General features: G+C 41.1%; 1 protein-coding gene across 1 annotated transcript in view; it reads right to left on the minus strand.

Annotated features, from left to right (window-relative positions):
• Positions 1 to 19,258, minus strand: part of DNAH3 (dynein axonemal heavy chain 3) — a 162,775-nt gene that overhangs the window by 66,644 nt on the left and 76,873 nt on the right. Inside the window, exons 32-40 of the mRNA XM_032396197.1 lie at positions 18,751 to 18,842; positions 17,679 to 17,898; positions 16,978 to 17,112; positions 15,508 to 15,619; positions 13,416 to 13,657; positions 10,241 to 10,341; positions 8,046 to 8,151; positions 5,160 to 5,289; positions 1,698 to 1,943 (exon numbers count right to left, since the gene is read on the minus strand). Of these exons, the coding sequence (XP_032252088.1) occupies positions 1,698 to 1,943; positions 5,160 to 5,289; positions 8,046 to 8,151; positions 10,241 to 10,341; positions 13,416 to 13,657; positions 15,508 to 15,619; positions 16,978 to 17,112; positions 17,679 to 17,898; positions 18,751 to 18,842 (1,384 nt within the window). The remainder of the gene's footprint in view (positions 1 to 1,697; positions 1,944 to 5,159; positions 5,290 to 8,045; positions 8,152 to 10,240; positions 10,342 to 13,415; positions 13,658 to 15,507; positions 15,620 to 16,977; positions 17,113 to 17,678; positions 17,899 to 18,750; positions 18,843 to 19,258) is intronic.

Below are 19,258 nucleotides of genomic sequence, written 5' to 3' on the forward strand. Positions count from 1 at the left end.
GGGAAATGGGGAGTTAGTGTTCACAGAACATGGAGTTTTAGTGTGTGAAGATGAAAAAAGTTCTGGAGATAAATGGTGGTGATGATTGCACAACAATGTGTAACACCACTGAACTGTACACTTAAAAACAGTTAAAATGGTAAATTTTTATGTTACACGTATTTTAGCACAATAAAAAATAATCTTCTAAACCAAAGGACAAGTAAAAGATGAAGGAAGAAGTGGAGGAGGAAGAGAAAAAGAAGAAAGAAAGAAAAAAGGGGGGCGCCTGACTCTTGGTTTTAGCTCAGGTCCTGATCTCAGAGTCGTGAGACCAAGCCCCGCTCAGGGCAGAGTCTGCTTGGGTTTCTCTCTCCCTCTCCCTCTGCCCCTCCCCGCCCTGCTCTCTCTCTCAAATAAAGAAAATAAATCTTTAAAAAAGGAAAGAAAAAAGAATGAATGTACTACTATCTAACTAATGGTCCGGGGCTTATACATAGTTCATCTGACAGATGACCATATCACATAAAGTGTGCCACATGTGCTGAGGAAAGACTGTGTAGAGGGGTAGTGAACCTACTTGTTCATTCATTTATTATTATTACATAAAGTTTTAAACATAAATACTCAAAACATCATACAGCAAACATTTGTATACCCCTCTCCTAGATTTTTACCATTAGTTTTTACTTGTTTTATCATATACCTGTTTGTCCCTCTATCCATCCATTAAGCCATCTTATTTTTTTGGACAGATTTCAAAGTAAATTGTATACATCTATACACGTCCCCATAAGCTTCAGCATTTGTATCATTTACTGTTCAATATTTGTTTATATTTTTTCTCGATATAAAATTTACATACAGTGAAATGCACAAATCTTGTGTATATTCACTGAGTTTTGACAAATGCATCTATCTAGTGTAAACCAAATCTCTCTCCATGTATACATTACTATCACTCCAGAAGTTATTTCATGGCCCTTTATATACTGTTTTATAATCACAAAAAGTAAAGCTATTTGGAAAGCATTTATAGTATGATGCTCTTTTTGGTACAGAAATACAGAAAAAAACTGGAAGAAAAAATATTAAAAGTGATTATTTCTGGGTACTTGGATTACCATTGGTTTTTATTTTCTTAATTTTATATACTATTATGGTAGTAAGAAAAAAATAGTAAAAGCTACTTAAAAGAAAAAATCTTTCTTTTAATAAATGATGTCACACATAGCATCGTCATTAAAGTGACCATTTTGAAGATAATGTATGTGGTAAAAAAGGAAACATTTCAATATGATATTAGAGTACAATGACAAAATTACAATAAATATCAATGTCATAATCACCATGATATGATGAATGTAAACACATAGAACAGGACTAGAAAGGAATAAGAAAAACATAAGTGCTATATTTCTCATTCTATCTCCTGGAGCCTGTTTGAGTGATGGAATTATGGGTAATTTTTGAAAAAAAGTTTTATCAACTTTTCTAAATGAAAATAATAGTTAAAACATCCTGTAAGACCCTGACTTCACAACTGTCCATCTCTTACATATGTGGGTCAGCTCTGAAGACCTGAACCCAATCAGGCAAGCTACAAAATCTTCCCCTGCCTTTGTAAAGCCCTTACTTGGGCCACACATTTTGGTTGGCTTTGGAACAATATGACCGAAATTATTAGCGTAAGACATAATAAACAGGTACTAAGTTACCTCTTTCTGGAAAGATGTTGTTTTTGGTGAGTTTGACGCTTTTGGGCCTTGGATTGTTGTCATCCATACCCATGATCAGGTTGCGGAAAAACAGATCAAATTTCTTTCTGCTATCCGCATTGATGGTGCCAGCCACGGTCCACACCAAGGCAAAGAGGAATAGCCCTTGCAGCCAGAGAAAGATCTGTTGGCTTGTCAGGCCTTCATGTAATTCACTTTCCTCCTCATCTATTTCCTTGATTTCATCTAAACACAAGAAAAAGGAACCTCAGGAGAAGCTGCATATATCCGCTTATATACAGATCTAAACAATTAAACTTGGTGGTCTTGTCTGTGAGGACTGTGGGAAGGGGACTGATAGTGGCTGAGTGGCCATCACCTGCCAGATCCTTTATCCACATATACTTTTTGTTAGTTTTTAATAATTTTTCTATTTTTTTCCTATTTTTTCAGTAGGCTCCATGCCCAGCATGGAGCCCAATTTAGGGCTTGAACTCATGACCCTGAGATCAAAACCTGAGCTGAAACCAAGAGTCAGAAACTTAACCAACTGAGCCACCCAGGTGCCCCTTTTCTTATTTTTATTTTTTATATATTTTATATTTTAACATATTTTTAATATATATATTTGTATATATTTTATAATTTTTTTTGTAATTATGAAAGGACATGGGAACCAACCTGTAGGAGCTCTCAATGGCTGAAGACATTTGAGGAACAAAATAATTACAGAATTGGATTATAACCCATAGAATAAAATAAACATCCGTGAGTCCAATACTTTAATCAGTAAATAACTGAATTAGCTAATAAGTAGGGAAGAACAGTTCTTCCTTACAGAAGAATTCTAATTAGTAAATGTAGAAGGAATACACATAGGAATGGAAAATTAACTTTAGGCAAATGCCACCGTTCTACCTGTGGTAGGCAAGACCCACCGATGGATGTTAAAAATCAGTGGGTGAAAATTTTAGGAGAAATAGGATATTTTCATAGTTTCAAATTATCTTCCCCAAAATACTTACTAATTATGAAGGAAAACCAGAACATTACAGTGGAGAAATGTGGCTCTGGCCAAAACTAACTTTGACAAAGAGCCTTCACCAGTCATAAGATCTATCAACATCGTGTACCTCCTGATGATGCACCGAGAAGGATGCATCACCACTTTTGTGGTATTCTTACTGAAAATGCATAACCCTAATCTAATTATGAGAAAACATGAGGTAAACTTAAATTGAGAGACATTCTATAAAATAACTGGCCAGTATTTATCAAGTGACAAAGTTATAAAAGACTAGAAAAGGGGAACCCAGCTGGTTCAGTCAGTGGAGCATGCAACTCTTGATCTCAGGGTCATGAGGCCCCATGTTGGGTGTAGAGCTTACTCAAAAAAAAAAAAGACAAGGAAAGACTGAAGAACTGTCATAGATGGGAAGAGGTGAATGAGATACAACAATTAAAAAAAAATGTGACCCCCTGAATGAATTGGATCCTGGAACAGAAAAGGACATTTGAGGAAAAATTGGTGAAATTCAAATAAAGTCTGTGGTATAGTTAATAGTATATAGTATCAATGTTAACTTTCTTATTCTGATCATTGTGCCTTGGTTATATAAGATGTTAATGTTAAAGGAAGCTAGGTGTAGGGATATGTGACTCAATATATGCTTTTAGCAATTTTTTTTGCAAGTCTAAAATTATTTTTAAATAAAAGGCTAAAAAATGTATTTATTATTCCTTATCTTAAGGCCTTGTTGATCATAGTTACCATGCTCTTGCATTTTAGCATTGACAGAGTAAAAAGTTAGAGCTCTGAAACAGGTATGTGTGCGTTCGAACCCAGTCCTCGGGTTTTAGTGGTTGTGTGTCTTTCAGGACTCCTGATAAGGACTCATGGCTATAGATTTGGGAAGGCAAGAGATTAGGTCACTCAGTGTTGGGGAAAATGAGTCCATTTCTCATACGATGCCTTCCTTCCTGGAGGAGATACTACACAAGGACAGGAAACAGAGTTTGGGAAAATACTAAAAATTTACAACTAATGATGCAAATATATGGCATTGTATACAGTTAGTGTGCTTTTGAAAAAATGGCCTGTAATTTTAACTTCAGAAAATCATGTAATATGTATAGCCAAAGAAAGTCTCCACTCAACTGTTCACCATGTTATATTTTTTATCTGCACCTATAATGCTGAGAAAATGTTCATGTAAGAGGAGTTGTAGGAAGATCCATCTTGAGTTTGAATTATGTGCCATCTTGAGAAAGAAATGGCATCCAATAAAAGTGCTCCAAATCGACACATCTTTGGTCATTTCCCACAGAATTCAATGAAATTTGATTTATGTGAGATAGTTACAGAGAACTTCTCCAGGCCTATTAAACAAATGGTTCTATGATTTATGTACTTCCCATGTCCTAGAGAAGGTTCCCCAGTTTTGTAGACTGATGTAATCAGTTCTCTTAATAGTGTAACCATGTATTTTGTGAATTCAGATTCTTGTAAGTTTTCTTAGCATGGGAAAATCTGCAGTCTTTTTTTTTTTTTCCAGGATCTTTTTTTTCTCAGATACATTCACATGTATTATCTAAATTCATTTCCCTCCAGGATATTCTAGTTAGGTAAAGAGGGACAGAAATTATTACTCCCATTGTGTGGATGAGGAACCTAACATGAGAAAGGATGGGGTAAACTGCATAAAAATACCCAGGAAATCAATCCAAGATTAAGGGTAAAGCCAAAACATATGGACTCTTTCCACTAAACTCTACTATCTATACTCCAAATGCTTGCTTGTTCTAGACCAAAATTCTGGTCTCGTTGTGGGGGGAATAGAAGGGATGGGGAGCAGAAGAAATATCCAACACCTTCCTCACCTTCATTTGGCTTAAGAATTGTAGGTAGTACGTGAAGGGGCACATGCACCCAATGTTTATAGCAGCAATGTCCACAATAGCCAAACTATGGAAAGAGCCTAGATGTCCATGAATAGATGAATGGATAAAGAAGATGTGGTATATATATACAATGGAATATTATGCAGCCATCAAAAAATGAAATCTTGCCATTTGCAATGACATGGATGGAATTAGAGGGTATTATGCTAAGCAGAATAAGTCAATCAGAGAAAGAAAGTATCATATGATCTCACTGATATGAGGAATTTGAGAAACAAGATAGAGGATCATAGGGGAAGGGAGGGAAAAATGAAACAAGACGAAACCAGAGAGGGAGACAAACCATAAGAGGCTCTTAATCTCAGGACACAAACTGAGGGTTGCTGGAGTGGAGGGGGGCGGGAGGGTTGGGGTGGCTGGGTGATGGACATTAGGGAGGGTATGTACTATGGTGAGCACTGTGAGTTGTGTAAGATTGATAAATCACAGACCTGTGCCCCTGAAACAAATAATACATTATATGTTAATAATAAAAAAAAAAGAATTGTAAGTAGCACGTACCGAACAGGGAGGAATACAGTCTCATCATTGAGAAGGCAAGGTGGATGGGAGATGTTTGGACCACAAATTTACACTGAAGGCGAATAAATTCCAGGCAGGGCTGGAGGAGCCACATGAACATGTCATTGACCTGAAGGTAGAAATGAAATTTGAAGAGATGTTATCAAAAAAATGAGTTTAAGACCAAGGGCTTGGTACACCTCTGGAAGGCTAGAGATGCTGGTAAGGTTGCTGATTAATTTTGAGTGTAAGTATATCACGGAAAAGACCACAGGCACCAAGGCCTCTGACTCTAGCTTCCTACTTAATGGACTGTGCAGCCCACAGGCCATCCCCACCCCTCCCATTTCACTGCCCAGAGCTGGATACTCAGAGAGGCTTGGACCTACTGTGGGTCAGCTACAAGATGCATGAAAAATTTAAGCACCCAGACTTGGTGTCCCACTTGTTTGTACAAAAAATGTTAGGAATTCTAAATAAGATTTTCAAATGACTGTTCTTCATTTGTAAGGCTGGACTCCTGTATAAAGTGGCCACAGGAAGTGCAGACCTAAGTTTGGGGCTCATTTTCAGTAATTCTCTGTATGTACTTACTTGTGGGTATAATGATTCTTGTCTCTGCTCCCCACCCCAGTTATTCTTTTTAAAAAATTCCTCCTTTCTCCTCGAGTGTTTTTTCATTTCTGTTATACTGTATTTGTAGCTGTCACTGTAAATCATCTTAAGTCATTTTTTTAAGAAGTAGGCAGGTCATCACTAAATAAATACATTAATAGATCTGTATATATGTGGATACATATCTATATTATAAACGTATAGACACATTTATGTATATATGAATATATATGTATACATGGATATGTGGTATATTCATCCAGCCAACAAATATTTATTGAGCATCTAGTAACTGCAGTGTTGTAGGTGCTGAGAATAAACAGGTGACAAGATAGGCAAGATCCCTGCCCTCATGGAGATTACTGAGGGGCAGGGGAGACAAACAATAAATAACTAAACAAGCAAGGAAATAAAATACTTACAAGTCATGTAAAGTACTAGCAGGAAACAAACAAAGGTGTTAAAATGGGGAATAACAGGAAGCGTTTAATAGGGTGGTCAGGGAAGACTTCTTAGAGGAGGAGGCCTTTATGTTGAGACCTGGATGATGAAGGTGAATCATCTCTCCCACAATAAAATGGAACAACATTTTCAGGAGGAGGAAGAAAAAGTGCAAAAGCCTTGAGGTGATGAAACCTGGGTTCTTCCAGGAATGGGAACAGAACACAAGGGCTGCAGGGTAATGAGCTGAGGAGGGGGGTAGGTGATGAGGTTGGAAAGGTGGGCAGGGCCAGATCACAGCCTCAGAGGCCCTGATAAGAAGTTAGACTTTCAGGGGCACCTAGGTGGCTCAGGTGGTTAGGCATCTGACTCTTGATTTCGGCTCAGGTCATGATCTCAGAGTTGTGGGATGAAGCCCTCCATCGGGCTCTGTTCTCAGCAGGGAGTCTGCTTCTCTCTCTTTCTCTCTCTCTCTGCCCCTCCCCCCACTCATGCTCTCTCTCAAATAAATAAAATCTTTCTTGAGATTTTATTTATTTCTTGAATGAGAGAGTAAGTGAGAGAGAAAGAGAGAAAGAGGGAGAGCATGAGTGGGGGGAGGAGCAGAGGGAGAGGGAGAAGCAGGCTTCCCGCTGATCAGGGAGCCCAACGCGGGGCTCGATCCCAGGAGCCTGGGATCATGGTCTGAGCTGAAGGCACTTAACTGACTGAGCCACCCAGGAGCCCCTCAAATAAAATCTTTAAAAAAAAAAAAAGGAAGTTAGACTTTGAGCTAAGGGCACTGAGGAGTCCCTGAAGGCTTCCTGTGCAGATGCATAGATTGGTCTGTGGATGTGCATGTGGGCATCTATCTGTATAAATGTATGTGGTTATATACATTGTACATGTATATAAATGGGACAGGAAAGGGGCCATAGCTCACCGGAATGTTTCTGCAGTGGGAAGAGAACTCAACTATACTTTTTTTGCCTTCTTCAGTGGGGAACTTTCCTAGGGCACTCTACTAACACAGGGAAAGACAAGAGGCACCAAAAGCCTCAGTTCTCCCTTCCTGCTTCCCTAGTGTGAGACTATGCTTGGGTACCCACCTAACCTGAATGTTCACCCCTCTTTTAGGAAGGGAAGAAGGGGACAGGCACTCTTAGTAGCTGCAATACAACTTTCCTAAACTGGTTCCAGCTTCCTAGCTATGGGAGGTATGGAGTCGAGGTCACCAGGATGGGGAGTGGCAGTACAGAGAGGAAGACAGCTCTTTCTAATCTGGCCCTACCTTTAGAGCAACTTCTAGAGACATTTCTGCAAGTAGGGCAATGGGGAAAGGTATGACATTCCATCCACCATGTAGAATGTTTCTCAAGCATCAGAATTCTCCACTGGGGAGATGGGGAGTGATGGAGAAGGTAGAAGGAGAAAATGACCATACTATCCCATTCTTTTTTTTTTTTTAAGATTTTATTTTTTCATTTGAGAGAGAGACAGCACACAAGCAGGGGTAGAGGCAAAGGGAGAAGCAGACTCCCCGCTGAGCCAGCCGGGAGCCCAATGTGGGACTCGATCCCAGGACCCAGAGATCATGACACGAGCGAAGGCAGACGCTCAACCATCTGAGCCCCCCAGGTGCCTCCATACTATCCTATTCTTGCTACAGGGAGAAGAAAGCTGGAAAAATGTCAGGCAGCCAGGAAGGAAGATAACTAGAGATAGGCAGGGAATTCCCTGCGCCTTCCTACATCCTGGAATTAGGAAGGTGAAGATGTTCCTAGAAGGCCTTAGCAATGAGGAGTATGGAGACAGGGAGGGAGGGGAAGGAAAAGAACATGATGGTCTCACCAATTCCTTGTGCTCCTCAGTGAGGCTAGCGGGCAGGGTGTCCATGTATGAGTCCTTCAAGGGTTTCCAGCCTAGTTGATGGGGCTCCATGTAGATCATCCCACACCTGGCAAGCACAAAGAGAGAACCAGCTTGGTCCACATCTGGGTTCCCAAGCACGCAGGGGTGAGGGAAATGCAGGCAGTCATGGTAAGGTAAGGGGCTGGAGTTTGGGTTGGGGCACAGACCCTTACCAGCTCCAGTCCAAAGGGAAGGTGCCCAGATTTTGTCAGGAAAGGATGGAGACCAGTGATAATAGCTGACACTTGGGAGTTAGAGAGACCTGGGTTCAAATCCCTGCCCTAGATTCTACTATCTGAGTAACCCTGGGCAAGGTTTCTTTATTGTCTCTGAAATTCTATGTCCTTGTCATAAATCAAGAAATATAAAAAATACATAGTTCATAAGACTATTATAGTGGTTAAATAAGAAAATGCCCATAAATAATTCAGCACCATTTCCAGGACATAGAAAACTCTTAATCCATGGAAATTATTCAAATTACCATTAGCATGTACTGATATTTTATATAGTCCATGTTTTTTTTTTTTCCCCCCATTCTGTTACATCTAGGTGCTCTCTTGTTTGTTACTAATATGGCTGCCATTTATTGAGTATCTACTGCATGTCAGGCACTATGCTAGGGCCTAATGGCCTTTATCTCTAAATATTCTTCTTAATGGTCACATTTTAGATATGAGGAGAGTGTGGCTCAGAGAGGCTGAGTGACTTGGAAGAGGTAACACAGCTAGACATTGGCATGGCCAGGGTGGGAGCCCAAGTTGGTCTAACTTGCCATTGCTCTTTCTACTCCCTGACATTGCTTTTTGGAGTATGGACTGATTTTCTTTTTTTTAAGAACTTCAGGTGCACAGGATTAGATTAATTACCATCCTTAGCACACTATCATTAGCCCATGCATGGCCTTTCTTAGTTAATTGTTTTCAAGAATGTAGTGAGTGCCCATGAACCCACCTCCCAGAACCCAAGATCCCAGACAGAAGCTTGGATCGTGACAATAACCTTCATCTAACCCCAATGGTCTCCCGATCTCATGGTTACCCATCTCTTTCTTTCTTTCTCACATAGTTTTATATCATTTCTATATGTTCCTAAAATGTATATATATTTATTTTTGTTGTTTTTAGAGGTTTAAAGGGAGACACTATGTTGTATGAATATTGTGGGCTTACTTCATATATAATATTGCTAAGATTTTATACTTAATGTATTTAATAAGATTTATGCATAGAGTTCCATGTCAGTACAATTCATTTATTTTGAGTGATATATAAATATTATAATTTGCTACAAAAATGCTCATTCAAAGGGATACATGCACCCCTATGTTTATTGCAGTATTATTTACAATAGCCATATTATGGAAGCAACCCATAGATAAACAGATAAAGAAGATGTGATATATCTATACAATGGAATATTACTCAACCATAAAAAGAACGAAATTTTGCCATTTGCAACGACATGGATGGAGCTAGGGAATATTATGCTAAGTGAAATAAGTCAGTCAGAGAAAGACAAATACCATATGATTTCACTCATATGTGGAATTTAAGAAACAAATGAGCAAAGGGAAAAAGAAAAAGAAAGAGAGAGGCAAACCAAGAAACAGACTCTGAACTATAGAGAACAAACCGATAGTTACCAGAGGGGAGGTAGCTGGGGGATGGGTGAAATAGGTGATGGGGATTAAGGAGTGCACTTATCATGATGAAAATAAAATAGAATAAAATCAAATGATAAAAAATTATAATTTGTGACTTTATTACGCATGCATTCACTCCTGTTAATCGGCATTTGGGTTGTTTCCAAGTGTTTGTTATTGTTAACTATGCCACTCTGAAAATTCTTGTATGTGAATTTTATTGCACGTGGACAAATTTTTCTTAGAAGGAGAGTTGCTGGTCATGAGGAATATGAAGGTTCAGTCTTAGGCAATAATGTCAGATTCCTTTCCAAAGTGCTTGCCTGATTTTAGACTCTTATCAGCACTGTGGATTGAGGACTGGTTTTAGGATAAATTGGAGGGACGACAAATAATGTAGGTGATCTGCTAGGGCTTAATCACATTTGTGGGTTTTTAGGGTCAGTGAGGCCACATGTTCCCTCAGGGTGCCAGGGCAAGGCTGACTGACCTGCTCACAGTGGCCGGAGAGGCCTGCTCCAGGTCTGCTGGCTCAAAGATCAGACTCATCTTGGGGCTCATCTGGATAATCTCTCCACTCATTAAACACAGCTGAAAGTGCAAAGCAGAGGTGGGGGTGTCAGGCAAAGGGGTTAAATTCCATCTGAGAGTGAAAGGCCTCAGCGTGGACAGAGATGGTTTAAATTCATTCAACAAATACTTCTTGAGCACCAACTATGTGTCAGGCACAGGTGCATAAAATAAAACAGACAAAAATCCCTGTGCTCTTGGGATTTACATTCTGGAGGAAACAGATGATAAACAAAACACACAGCATATAAAACGATGAAAGTGCTTTGGAGACAAATTAAATAGAAGAGGAGGCTGGAGAATGCTCAGCCAGGGCTGGGTGAGTTGTGATTTTAAATAAGGAGGTTGGCAGGCGCCTGGGTGGTTGAGTCAGTCAAGCGTCTGACTCTTTTTTTTAAAGATTTTATTTATTTATTTGAGAGACAGAGAGAGAGAGACAGCGAGAGAGAGCATGAGCAGGAAGGAGAGGAAGAAGTAGACCTCCACTGAGCAGGGAGCCCAGTGTGGGGCTTGATCCCAGGACCCTGGGATCATGACCTGAGCCAAAGGCAGATGCTTAACCGCTTATCCGACTGAGCCACCCAGGTGCCCCAAGCGTCTGACTCTTGACTTCAGCTCAGGTCATGATCTCTCCACGCTGGGCATGGAGCCTGCTTGGGATTCTCTCTCTCCCCCTCCCTCTGCACCGTCCCCCCACCTGCTCAAGTGTGCACTCTCTCTCTCTCAAAAAAAAATATTAAAATAAATAAATAGGGAGGTCAGAGAGTCATTGAATTGCAGCCTTAGATGGAAGATCAGGAAGCTATGAGACTACAGCAAGTCTCATAGTTCTTACTCAGTGTTTCACATAGAACTTAACTGCACACCTTCCTGTTTTATTTGCTTGTTTCCCATGAAAGACTCCTTTTGGAATCCCTCATGGATGGGTGCAGGACTAGAGGGACAAGAACATCTCCACAAATCCTTTCTGGAATGGAAAGAAAGGCCATCAGAAGTCCTAGTGTTTTGTAGGTATGTCCCTGTAGAAAGTAGCGCAAAATACATAGGGCAGAGTCAGTGTACGTACAAAGTTAGTGATGCTGTTTCCCACTTGCCAACAGGGGTTCGAGTGAGATAGTTAAGACATAAGATTGTCTGAAGCTTTGGTCTCTCAGGGGCAAAGAGAAAACCCCATCACTCCCTGCTGCTCACCCAAAGTTGTGCTTAAAAAGCCCCTCGTACATTACCTGGCCTACATAAAACACAACTGGAAACAGGTCACGACATGTATCTCCAGGAAGGTCATGGCTGTTATGGGCTGACACCACCAATAGTGCCATCTCTGAATATCAAGAAAAGTAAAAGACACCCGTACCTCTGATAGTAGTTTGATTTACACCCAGGGACGAGAAGTCATCAGGAAATTCACTGATCATGACTCTTTTTTTTTTTTTAAGATTTTACTTATTTTATTTGAGAGAGAAAGAGCGTGAGAGAGAGTGGCAGAGGGAGAAGCAGACTCCCCGCTGAGCAGGGAGCCCGATGCGATGCGGGGTTCGATCCCAGGAGCCTGGGATCACAACCTGAGCTGAATGTAGACGCTTAACGACTATGCCACCCAGGTGCCCCTGATCATGACTCTTTATAATTAATCTCAAGACCAATAAGTACATTTGTACAATTAGCTTATATAACATAGCCTATATCATGTAATAAAACATTTCTATTTTTATATGTTATGTAATCAAAATTATGCACGTGCTATAATTAGTGTGTGTATATAATGTGTAATTTGGATAATTAGGCCTTCCATTGTTGAGCATGACTCATAGTCTTGTGAAATTTTAATGCAGTAGGAAAGTATATTTTGATTTGATAATCATGTATATTCGGTGTAGAAACTCTTCCTTAACATGGTGATAAATTTTATTTTATTCTAACCTACAGTAAGATAACACTTGTTCTACCCCAGGTGCTATTAGAAGCATCTTGCGAATATTAACTTATTTCATCTTCCTGATTAACACTATTCTGTAGACAATATTGTCCCCATTTTACAGATGATGAAACTGAATAGCTTGCCTGGGTTCATTCAGTTGGCAAGTGGCAGTGCAGGGTTTGAACCCAGGCTGTCCGGCTCTGGAGTCCAAGCTCTTTAGGCACTATGCTTACTGGGGCAAAATGTATTTTCCATTTTGTAGATACTGCTACAGAGATAGCTCCCATCCTGTATGTGTTTTCGCAAAGTGGCCTTGTCCCCGCTCCATCAAGCGGAGCCTCTCTCCCCACTCCCTTGAATCTGGGCAGCCCCTGTGACTTCTTGGACTCATGGAATTGAGAGAAAGTGAGGCTAACACCAGTTCCAAGCACAGCTCTTAATTTCCTGGAAACTGTCACTTCCCGCCTTTTGGAAAAGTAACCACCATGTAAGAAGTGCCACTACTCCAAGCTCACTAAGTGAGACACCCAAGCCTCCTAGAGAGGCCTGGAGGATGAGACACTATCTGAAGAGAAAGAGACAAAGAGAGACAGGCCAAGGAGGAATGAGCCCCCAGGCACTGAGGGAGGAAGCCACCTTGGGTGTGGATCCTCCAGCCACGGCTGCCCTCCTGACATCATAATGATTAGCTGAGCCCAGCTGAGACCTTCCAAAATTTATAATCCACAGTATCATGAGCAAAGTAAATGGTTGTTTTAAGTCTCTAAGTACACAGCAATGGATAACCAAAACACATTCCACATATCATGCACTATGTATGTGCTACTTCTTTAATTGCCAACATCCCTGTTTCATTACTACCTTTTTACAAATGAGGAAATTGCGGTTCAGAGAAGTTATGTGACTTGCCCAATACAAGAGCTCAATTCTAGAGCTAGTGGTCCAGTAAGATGCCAACACCAAGGCTTTTAACCACGATGCAACATTATCCCTAAATACACATAGTTTACCCACTACAAGTACAAATGGAAGCATAATTCATAAGCTGTTACTTTCTTGTGGGGCATTTATTCTTAGTGTAGTGAATGTATGTATTATATAGTTTTGGTCAATTACTCACTTGAATAAGAGGATTTATACTCTACCTACGTAAAAGTGATATGAGACTCAGTAGTACCTTTTTATTGTCATCCAGAACTGTGTTCATATTTTCAATCCAAACAGCATCTACTGGCCCATCAAATATAATCCATTTGCGTTCATCAGATATTGAAGATGCTTGCTCCCGGAAAGCATTGGCGAGGATACCATCTGTCCATTCATGGCTCACTTGGTCAAAGCACCCATAGAGCTGCCCCATGGTGATGGCCTTGGGGTTGATGATCCTGTACTCCACAGCAAATTCTTCCATCTGTTTGGCTGGGCAAGAAGGTCCAACATGAGTTACAAAGGCTCCGTTGAGACCAGAACATTAGACAAGAGATAATGCCATCTCAAAGACCAACCAACATTCATGAATATGCCCTCCAAGGAGAATCCTTATAAAATTTGTACTCAGTCCTTACAAAGATTAGGATATCTGGATGGACAATGACTTAAACTGTTAGGTTATTATGCCCATTAGTTTCTCACCATATTTTCTTCTGAGTCTCATTTCAAACAGGGCAAATGTGCTGGTCAGATCCAAAGATCTGCCTGGGCCTAAATGAACTCAAGCAGTAAGGGAGAGAGGTCCATGCTACCAGGTGTCTTTATGTACCGGCTCTCACAGCTACCCTAAGAACCTTGGCCTTGACTTGAAATGAGGAAACAGCTGACATTTAAAAGATTCTGCAAAATACTGGTTACTTTTTTCCCCTCTATCTGAAGGACTAGTTTAGTCCTGAAACCTCTTCTTTAGCTGTTCAGCAAGTGGCCCCTTGGAGACATTCACACCATGAGAGTACTAGGACCCAACGAAGGCCGATAGATGGGACATCAGGTGCATTTGATAACAGAACTGAAAATAACCAGACTTTTAAATGATCCTTCAAAGTAAGAAAAGTTGGAGTGCCTGAGCCATGAACTAAATAACCATTTCTGCACAATCCCAAGGCAAAAACAATGGGGTAGCCTCTTTTCTCTTCGTTTAGTTTCCTAAACTGTGTTCAAATGACCAGAATATTAAGTTTGAAATGCCCTAATTAGTTACGAGGGCCAAGTTAGTCTCCAAAACAAAAAACCTAAAAAATCCAACAGCAACTCAATCAACAAATATTAGAAAAAATGTGTTAAGATGAAGTACTGGAAGGGAATGTGTAAATAGAAGGCATTGCTTTTCAAAACCACAGGCTTGTGGGGCGCCTGGGTGGCACAGTTGGTTGAGCATCTGACTCTTGGTTTCAACTCAGATCCTTATCTCAAGGTCTTGAGATCAAGCCCTGCATCAGGCTCAGCACCGAGTCTGCTTGGGGTTCTCTCCCTCTCCCTCTCCACTCCACTCTCTCTCTCTCTCTCTCTCTCTCTAAAATAAATAAATAAATCTTAAAAACAAACAAACACCACAGGCTCGCTTTTTATAAAAGAAAAAACCCCAAAATTGTTTCTCTGGCAATACACATAGCTTCCATTTGTTGAGCAGGAACTGAGCTAGGTTATTTTCCTGCATAATCTCATTTAATTCTCACAACAATCCCATTTCACAGGTGGGAAAACAGAGGCTAAGAAAGGTCTGGTCATTTGTCCAAGGTCTGTGTCTGATTCAAAAATCTGAGGTTTTATCTTCTACATTAAATGGAAGGAAGGAAGGAAGGAAGGAAGGAAGGAAGGGGAGGGAAGGAGGGAGAGAGAGAGAGAGAGAAGTAAGGGAAGGAGAGAGAGAAGAAGAAAGGGGAGGGAGGGAGGGGGGGAAGGGAAGAGAAGGGAAGAAGGGATGAAAAGAAAAAAGGAGAAGAAAAGAAACCATGTAATAATTGGCTTTCAGAATAATTGGTTCAGGACAGTGGCAGGACTTTCTCTCTCATTGGAAAGCCTTTGGAGAAGCCACTATTCAGCATTTGAGAAATTCGAGAAAATTCCTCCACTTAATAACATGCACATAAAATCCCTGTTAGAAGCTCCCCCCCCACCTTTATTTTCTGCCTGCAGACATCTGTGTGCCATGTTCTATTTCTGGCTCTGATGTCACAATCCAGGGATGGCAAAACTAACAGCCTGGCATTATCTCCATGGAGCCAGCCAACCTACTGGGGAGTCCTGTGCTCCCCGGAAGCCACGGATGTGAGCTTTACCTTCGTATAAATCACCCAGAGCTGCAGCCAACACTTTATAAGCACAGGTCTTGCCACCCATGGGGTCTCCAACAATCATATAGCCATGTCTTACCAGCATCATCTCGTAGATCTGGGAGGAGACATCATTTTAAGCAGTTAATCACTGCAAACCTCCTAGAACTGCAAGCTAGTCAGAAGTCAATGAGGACTGAGGGACAAAAAGGGGATTCCCACAGTCACTTCTACCTCTGATGATCTATAGTGTAAATATCTTTTGGATAGGGGCACCTGGGTGGCTCAGTTGGTTAAGTGTCTGACTCCTGATTTTGGCTCAGGTCATGATTTCAGGGTTGAGAGATTAAGCCCTGCATCTGGCTCTGTGCTAGGCATGGAGCCTGCCTAAGATTCTCTCCCTCTGCCCCTCCATACCCTCACTTGCACGCTCTCTCTCAAATAAATAAATAAATAAATAATCTTTCGGATAAATAAATATATGTGTATGTTTCATATTATTTAAAAAATGGGAACTCCTATTTGCTCTATACCTACCAATGTGCTAAGCATCAAGTGACTTACCTAATTTTTTCATTTAATACACTTAGGTATCATTAACCACCTTCTAGTGGTGGGAATACTGAGCCCAAGAGAGGTTAAGTAACTTGCCCATGGTCATCAGTGGTGGAGGCAGGATTTGGACACATGGCTGTCTGACTTTAATGCCTCTGATTTTTTCTATTTGCTTTTAAGGGGGAAAAGGAAACAGTGGTCATTTTTAGCAAATTGTACTTAAATTGGAAACTTCCTTTTTCGAGGCCTAAATGCAGTTCTAACTTGATTAGAACTCTCAGCAGGTAAAAGGTATTTTCCAAGCCAGGCCCCATGCTGTGAAATATAGATGATCTTCCCCATAATTGGTTCCGGGGTGGTCATGTGGCTTTACAGCACAGTTCAAAGCTAATCCTGAGACCTATGCTGAAGCCATCTGGAGAGCAATGCTCTTTTTCCTTCTGGGCTTGAACCTGGGACAATCAAAGACTGAGGCTGTTGGGGACCCAACCAAGAATGAAGTTGTAACTCAGAGACGGAGCCCAGAAATGAAGAGAAAGTTTCTCAGATCCCGCTGTGTCTGAGGTCAACATACACCTGGGCTTTTCAAGTTAGGTAAGTGAACAGATCCCCTTCTGTTGACTAAGGCGGTTTGAGTTGGGTTTCTATCACTGGAAACTGAGAAAGTCCTGACTAGTTGTAGCCCAATGCCCCCCAAAGGTTTTGTTTCATCCACAAATTTAAAAAAAGGAACCCCAAGGGAGATGGTCGGAGGAAAAACATTGAATTTCAACTTCAGCTCCTGGAAGTGAGACCTGAAGGCACCTCTGTCTCTATCCAGGCACCTCTGGTCACCATTACTGAGCTGCAATCTACCACAATTCCAGTTCCTGACTTGAGTGAACAAACAGGCGCATCCCTGTATGGATACATGGAACCAACCTGGATAATTTTCCCAATAAACCAAGGCACTGGTTGGAGTTTCATCTTTTTGATATTCTCATTCAGCACTTCCATAAAAACTTCATAGTCTGGCTTTGGAAGAACCACTCCAGGAAACAAGTCTGATATAATTCCCTGTTAACAAGAATTCGAGAGAAGTTGGAAAGGATGAATTGTCAGAGGCATGACCTCAACATTTTCTGAAAATGAGATTTACAGACAGCAGAAATCTTTGTAAAATTCCAAACCTCATTTTTCTATGCCAAAACTCATCCACAATTACAAAGTCGAACACTATCTGTAAGACATGATTTCCCTCCCAAATAAATTTACAAGGCAGCAAAGATTTAATAAACCTGTATTATCTACCAGTTAATGTACTGGGAATGAATAAGATAGTCATGATTTCTGTATTTATGGAGCTCCCAGCCTGATTAGGAAGAGAGCCATTAAAATAATTACAAAAAAACCCCCAAAACTACATTTGGTTAAAACAAAAACCCAAACCCAATGGCAGATCTTATTCTATCAGTGAAACCATTTTTATTAAAATCAGGAACTATCACTATTCTTATCTAACATTTGGGGGAGGGTGTCTGGTGGTGGGGTTGCTGGCTGGAGATGAAGAGGGTGCCAGAGAAACAGTTCATCCACAGAAAATGAGTCTCAGCGCTTGGTTGAGGTCCCAAAGCACCGCATACCTGAAACAGAGGGACATCTTGAGCCAAGAACTTGGCCAGGTTGACATCAAGCAAGGCCCGGAGCAACAGGACACTCTCATTCTCTTCAGGATACTTGAGCTTCAGGTTGCCAGCTGCAGTGAGCACAGACTTGACCGCCCGCATGCCGTAGTCATAGTGATGCTGTGAGGACAGCTGCTCTGAGCACAGGCGGTAGGTCGCGACAATCTTCTGGGCAAGACTAGGAGGGCAGAGACACATCTGAAGACCGCCAGAGAGGACCAGGTCCTGCTCAGCAGACATTCCCAGCATCCCTGTGCCCTGTCCCATCAGGAACCAGGCCTGCTCATGGACTTGATGGAGAAGCCCTATCATTTGAAGTCCTTTTAATAGTTACCATGATGAGCTAAGGAAGCATTCTAACTCTTTCAAAGTTAGGAGGAAAAGAGCAGGAATAGACACATATGTATACAAGCTACTGTACAAGAAATTATATGTGTAATACTTCTATGCATAAATATGAATGTATGAGTACACACACACACGCACACACACACACACACGTTTGGGAAGAAACATTAAACTATTAACAATGTTAATCCCCAGAGAGTGGGACTCAAGGCCACTGAGAAGAAACTCCCTTTATTCACTTCTGTAACATGACAACTTTTTTCCATGTCCATGCTTTACATTTTTCAGTCAGTAAATGTTATGATAATAATGTTAATTCCAAATTATATTAAAATTTTCCTCTTCAATCTTGGAATAATTTCATATTTTAAAGTCCTGCCTTAAGCTGTGTGTGTGCATGTGTGTGTAGCGGGGCTGGGATAGAAAGGCCAATTTCTTTAGCAGAAGTCCAAGTATACACAGAGAGAGAAGAGGCCCTTTCTTCGGAATCTGGGCCATTTCCTGGCCAGGGATGGGGTTAGGACAAAAGCCAGGGCTATGTGCTTTCAGATCAACTAGGGAATGGAAGTCCATTTCTTAAGTTTCTCTCTTTTCTTCCAACGGGCAACCTACCTTGAATCCACCACACAGAAGGTACTCTTTCAGAGCCTTTAGAATCTACTGGAAAGCCAATGTAACATACCTCCTAGAGTCCAGAAACCCCATGGAGTAGAGGGAGATTTCCCCAATGAGGGCATAATCTGGCACCATCATGGCTACTGTCCGGAATAAGGCCTGGAAAAGAAACGGCCATTGAGAACCTGAACACATACAGTAAACACTGGGGGGAAGGTATGTCTACAGACACAAAGAGAAGCAGCATGGTTGTTCAGGCCATTCTAGTGAAATCAAGGAAAGGAAAGTGGGAGGACAAGTCAATGCAGAGGGACCATCTTTGTTGGATAGAACCAGTGCTCCGCTAACCTCCCCACTGGCCCTGTCTAGGTACCTGTTGTCACACTGGGTCTCTCAGTGGTTATGTGGAAAGCCCTAGGTGCTGGTATTCTAACAACACCTCATTCTCCTATGCCAAAGGAGCATCATTCAACTATTGGACCCTTCCTGTGTTCAACAGGGACCGAGGAAGTCAGTTAGGAATGCAGGACCAATAATGTATCAGAAGAATCTTGAAGTCAGACAGATCTTGATTT

This window comes from Phoca vitulina, unplaced genomic scaffold, assembly GCF_004348235.1.
Source record: "Phoca vitulina isolate PV1807 unplaced genomic scaffold, GSC_HSeal_1.0 scaffold90, whole genome shotgun sequence".
NCBI lineage: Eukaryota > Metazoa > Chordata > Mammalia > Carnivora > Phocidae > Phoca > Phoca vitulina.